General features: G+C 46.2%; 1 protein-coding gene across 1 annotated transcript in view; it reads right to left on the reverse strand.

Annotated features, from left to right (window-relative positions):
• The window catches only part of GRIK4 (glutamate ionotropic receptor kainate type subunit 4), a 200,629-nt gene that overhangs the window by 124,416 nt on the left and 69,919 nt on the right, over positions 1-6,294 (reverse strand). Inside the window, 1 exon segment of the mRNA XM_031064547.1 lies at positions 5,935-6,066. Within this exon segment, the coding sequence (XP_030920407.1) occupies positions 5,935-6,016 (82 nt within the window). The 5' untranslated portion in view covers positions 6,017-6,066.

Raw genomic sequence — 6,294 nt, forward strand, 5'->3', positions numbered from 1 at the left:
GGGGCTGTGCAAACGCCGCTCTGCTACCCACAGCCCTGACAGAGGGGTGGGCTGGGGATACAGGGGCACCCCACAACCACAGAGATGCAGAAAAGGCTCCACTCTGCCTCTTCCCAGCCCCTTCAGCACACACAGCTGAGTGCCAGGGGTCTCCCACAGCTCTGGGGGGGTCCCCAAGAACATTTTCTGGATGTGAAAAGCTGAGAGAATTGGGATTTTTCAGCCTGGAGAAGAAAAGGCTTTGGGGTGACCTCATTGAGGCCTTCCAGTGCCTGAAGGAGCTGCAAGAAAGATGGAGAAGGACTTTTTACAAGGGTTTGGAGTGACAGGATGAGGGGGGATGGGTTAAAACTCAAAAAATAGTAGGTTTAGGTTGGATATTGGGAAGAAATCCTTCCCTGGGAGGGTGGGCACAGGTGCCCAGAGCAGCTGGGGCTGCCCCTGGATCCCTGGAAATGCCCAAGGCCAGGCTGGGTCTTGGAACAGTGGGAGAGGGGTGGAACCGGATCTTTAAACCAAACGAAACCACTCCATGATCCCGTGATTCTAGTTCCACCACCAGAGCAGACACAGGAGGTTCACAGCCCTTCAGGCACTCCAGAAGTTTGGAATCACGCCTAGAAACAAGGACAAACTGCCCAGAGTGACACTTCCAGGGACACCCCAGCATCAGGGCTGGGGTTCATCAGGGCCTGGAGCACAAATTGCTTCTCTGGATGGAACCACAAAGCACTGGGACAGCAATGAGAGCTGAGCCCCAGCACAGTCCGTGGGTATGGGGCGGGAAAACATCAAGTTTCACCCCAAAAACGCCCTTAAATGCTGAAGACATTTTGTGAAGCTTGCAGAGCTGGGAGACAGAGGCAGGGAAGGGATTTTGCCAGGCAGAGACAGCCCTGAAAGGCTCAGGAGGCCTTGCAAGGAGTTTGTAGCAGATCCCCTGTCAGGGCTCCTGGTCCTGCTCCTGGTGAGGGCAGTTCCATGGATAAACTACAATTTTTGGCCGGGGTATGAATTTTAAACGAGCTTCTTCAGCACACCCAATGAATCAAAGCAGAAAATGCCAATTTAGGGCCCCCACGCTCTGCTCAGTGAGGCCGAGTAAATAACCCAGTAAATAACTCAGGCAAATTTCCTGACACTTCCTTCAGCATGAGAGAACAGGCGAAAAACAAACCCAGCACTGCTCCCACACACTTTGTGTGCTGCAGGAAAGCAGGGCCAGGGGAGGTGCTGCCCTGGAGGGCAGGGGGGAGCTGATTATTTTTGGTTTTTGGGGTGGCTGGATGCAACACAAGCTGTGCAAGAGCTCCCAGGGTATTTTGGGAGGCCTTGCACTGGTTCTTCCAAGGGCTCCAGGCTGCCTGGAGGCAATTCCTTCCCTCTCAGAGCTCTTAAAGCTGTTGAGAACCCTTCCCTCCCTGATCAGACCCAGCTCTTGAGGCCCACAGAGACAATAATTCACCCAGACAGAGCAGGGAACTGACTGACAAAAGACATTCCCAGCACAACATCACCATTTCAAATAAAGCTTTTTTTACACCTGGATTTCCCCACCAAGGTCTCCAGAAAAAACAGGAACAGGGAGAGTTTCTCCAGGGCTGCATCAGAAGGGAACAAACAATGCGAGGCTGAAAGAACAAGTCTGCACTGATGGGTTTTTTTCCCTCCCTGTGTATCAAGGAGAGAAATAGAGCACTCAGGAGCCTCCAGGCTGCTCCTCTGCAGCCAAAGGCTCGGGGAAGGTGACCCTGTAGCCCACATTCTGCTCAATCCCTGCACAGATGATGCTTCCCCAGCTCACTGCAATGCAACACTGGCTGTGGGTCCTGCCCAGGCCAGCAGAATCTCACTCAGAGATGAAGCAATCTGCTGCCTCTCCACTCCACTGAGGGCTGCCAGATCCACCCCAAACCCCAAAAAAGCAGCAGCAGGGAAGCTCAGGGCTCGTTTCCCAAGCCAAGTGTCCCTGACTCAGCACCACCGTGTTCCCCTGCGTGGAATAATCTCATTTTCCTGGTGAAGAACCCACCCTGACACTGCCCAGCTCGCCTCCCATTACTGACCACATCCCTGTGCATTTCAGCAGCCCCTTATCAGATGGTTTTCAGGATTCTTTTAAACCTTTGCTCGCATTTTCTTTGAATATTTAAATGTTCTTGCTGGCCTGGTTTTCCTTCCCTATGCAGAGCATTGATTTATGTTGCTAGATACCATATCTCCCTGCCTTGCCAAAAGCATGCATTTGGGAATGATTTCAGGGCTGCTGGTCATATTTTTCTCCCTCTTTTTATTCTGCACTTTATTTTTATTAACTTTTTTGTTGGAGGCGCCGTAAAAATGAAACTGTGGCTTGAAGGAACAACACTCATCAAACCCCCCAAACCAAAGCAAGCTGGAAGGCAGCTGCCATTCCCACCTGGATGCTGCAGCATAATTTGAGTTTCAGCTTCCTTAAAAGATGAAAATTCACAGTCCCAGGTCTCAAACACTTTTCACTTTTCACTCTGGGGAGGTGGGAAACAAACTGACCCCAGGTTTGTGCTGCTGGAGGAGCTCCCCTTTTTTTCTAGGCTCTCAAAAACCTCACAATGCTCCCAAAAAAGATGGGAAACAAAGTAAAATGAAGGATTTTCATTCAACCTTTCAGGATCTCAAAGAGTTTCAGTTTTCACTCTGGGGAGGTGGGAAACAAACTGACCCCAGGTTTGCAGCTCTGTGCTGGCACAGGAGCTCCCCTTTTTTCCACACTCCCAAAAACCCCACAGTTCTCCTCAAAAAGATGGAACACAAAGAAAAATTAAGAATTTTCATTCAATCCTTCAGGATCTCAAACACCTTCACTTTTCATTCTGGGGAGGTGGGAAACAAACTGACCCCAGATTTGCAGCTCTGTGCTGGCACAGGAACTCCCCTTTTTCTCTCCGAAAAACCCCACAGTTCTCCCCAAAAAGATGAAACACAAAGCAAAATGAAGGATTTTCACCCTCAGCATCCTACTAATTCACTCTCCATGCCCATCCCTGCCTGCTGGCTGGAGTGGAGGATGTGCCCATCCAGGTGAAGTGCAGGCAGCAGGGCTGGGAACGCGCAGGGAGTGCTCCACATGAATCAGGGATTCCAGGGATATAAAACACCCAGCCAGCCTTGCCAGGCTCCTGCCAGCTCACACCTTCCCTCCTCGTATTTCCTGAGCTGCCTCGTGCTCCACCAGCAGAGGGGAGAGGTAATTTTACTTCAAGTGTGTCACCTGTGAAAGTCGCAAATGGGGACAGGGATGGATTGGCTGCTTATCTGCAACAAATGGTTAATAAAGGCACTGCTGGCTGCGGGGAAAGCAGGTTCCCTTCTAAAACACAGAGCCGAGTGTCAGTTCTGGGAGGTGAGCTCCATTAGGAGGTTTCTGGATGCATTTATGGTCCCTGAACCACACAGGCAGCATGGGGAAATGATGGTGCCTCTCCCTGAGAGCTCCTTAGGGACCTGAACTCATGGGGCTCCCCTGTAAATTGGGTATTTTGGGGTTTGCACAGCTCTTGTGGCACCCTTGAGCTGGGGCAGGCTGGGCTCTGCCTCCCCTTTGCTCATCAATGGAGGGCAAATGTATTTGTGACAGAAATGTTTAATTTTGTGTGGGTTTAGGAGAGGGGTAGGACATGGGTTTAGGAGAGGGGTGATTTTAGCTCCTCAGCGGCTCTTTGAGGGGTGGCTTTGAATTCACACAGGAAGGGCAACATCAACACCAAGAGAACCAATGGAAATACAGAAATTCACCATAAACTGCATTCCATTGACAAGAGGAAGAGACAACATCCCTAAAATGCAGGGAGGAGCTCAGCAAGTGTGTCAGCTCACCATAAACTAATTTCATTTACAAACTAGAGACAGAACATTCCCAAAATGCAGGGAGGAGCTTCAGCAACATTGTCAACTCACCATAAACTAATTTAATTTACAAAAGGAAAGTGAGAACATTTCCAAAATGCAAAGAAGAGCTTCAGCAAGTGTGTCAGCTCACCATAAACTAATTTCATTCACAAAAGGAAAGTGAGAATATTCCCAAAATGCAAGGAGGAGCTTCAGCAAGTGTCTCAGCTCACCATAAACTAATTTCATTCACAAAAGGAAAGTGAGAATATTCCCAAAATGCAAGGAGGAGCTTCAGCAAGTGTCTCAGCTCACCATAAACTAATTTCATTCACAAAAGGAAAGTGAGAATATTCCCAAAATGCAAGGAGGAGCTTCAGCAAGTGTCTCAGCTCACCATAAACTAATTTCATTCACAAAAGGAAAGTGAGAATATTCCCAAAATGCAAGGAGGAGCTTCAGCAAGTGTCTCAGCTCACCATAAACTAATTTCATTCACAAAAGGAAAGTGAGAATATTCCCAAAATGCAAGGAGGAGCTTCAGCAAGTGTCTCAGCTCACCATAAACTAATTTCATTCACAAAAGGAAAGTGAGAATATTCCCAAAATGCAAGGAGGAGCTTCAGCAAGTGTCTCAGCTCACCATAAACTAATTTCATTCACAAAAGGAAAGTGAGAATATTCCCAAAATGCAAGGAGGAGCTTCAGCAAGTGTCTCAGCTCACCATAAACTAATTTCATTCACAAAAGGAAAGTGAGAATATTCCCAAAATGCAAGGAGGAGCTTCAGCAAGTGTCTCAGCTCACCATAAACTAATTTCATTCACAAAAGGAAAGTGAGAATATTCCCAAAATGCAAGGAGGAGCTTCAGCAAGTGTCTCCGCTCACCACAAACTGCATTTCATGTACAAACTGGGGACAGGACATTCCCAAAATTCAGGGAGGAGCTCGGTGTCCCCACTGACCATGCAGGAGAACCTTTCACTCAGTGTCAGCCCCACCTGCACGTGGACACCCCACCAGGCAGGGAGGATTCCAAGAATCCCTCCAGATCATCACTGAAAAAATATTTTAATTTTATATTGAGTCATTTCCCCGCTATTTTTTAAGCTGTAAAATCTCAGAGTTCTCCACGTCTTTTTCTCTGTGATATCCTCATCAGAGGAAGTACAATTGTAAGGGCTGGTGGTGAGACAGTGAATATGAATTAAAAAATACCAAAGTCTTCTTCTAATGGTCAAGTTCTGCTAATAAACCAAGTTTTGTCTTCTTCGAATGGTTAAGTTCTGCTAACACACCAAGTTTTAGAGGTACAAACCAAATGTTTCTGTGAACTTGGTGATAACTGCCACAACTTCCAGCATCTGACTGCTAAACTCTGCCAAAGCCTTTGCAGATTTGTTAATATTAATTAATATTTCACAGTAAATTGTACATCTAGTTTTGCTCTTTTTTTGTGTGAACATAGGCATAGGTATAAGTATAAAAATATTGATGTGTTGTCAACCTTACTACAGTCAAATATTCTTATTTTAAGAAAGTAATTTAAGATTTGACTCTTGCAAACTCCTGATAACAAATACAGTAAATTGTACATCTAGTTTTGCTCTTTTTGTGAACATAGGTGTAAGTATAAAAATATTGATGTGTTGTCAACCTTACTACAGTCAAATATTCTCATTTTAAGGAGGTCATTTCAGATCTGACTCTTGCAAACTCCTAATAACAAATACAGTTTGTTTCTGTAAACATAGGTGTAGGTATAAAAATACTTATGTATTGCCAACCTTACAACAGTCAAATATTCTTCTTTTAAGATTTGACTCTTGCAGAACTCCTAATAACAAATACAGTAAATTCTGTGTCTAGTTTTGCTCCTGTTTGCGGGAACATAGGTGTAAGTATAGAAATATTGATGTATTGCCAACCTTACTACAGTCAAATATTCTCATTTTAAGGAAGTAATTTCAGATCTGACTCTTGCAAAACTCCCAATAACAAATAAGAACGACAAAACTCCCAATAACAAATAAGAACGACAAACCCAAAGGCAGGGGAGCACTCACCAATCCTCAGGGAATGGGGGCTGGCCCAGATCCTCATCAGCCACAGCAGAAGGAGCACCAGAGGCGCCAAGACACGGAGCATCTTCCATAAATCCTCATGGAGCCCTGCGGTGGTCTGGGCATGACATAACTCTGCGGGGAGACACAAAAACAAACCCGTGAGCCCCTCTGCTCCCCCCCAGCAGCACCGCTCAGCTCGCCCAGCACGGGAGACAACAGCTCTATTTACCCGAGGAGGAGGGAGCTATTTACAGACCATGAATTATTCAGGGTTTGGAATCCAACTGGGCAGAGAGCTCCTTGCAAGAAAAAAGAAAAAAAAAAAAAATTAAAAAAAAAAAAAAAAAAAAAAAAAGGAAC

Source organism: Geospiza fortis, unplaced genomic scaffold, assembly GCF_000277835.1.
Source record: "Geospiza fortis unplaced genomic scaffold, GeoFor_1.0 scaffold305, whole genome shotgun sequence".
Classification (NCBI taxonomy): Eukaryota; Metazoa; Chordata; class Aves; order Passeriformes; family Thraupidae; genus Geospiza; species Geospiza fortis.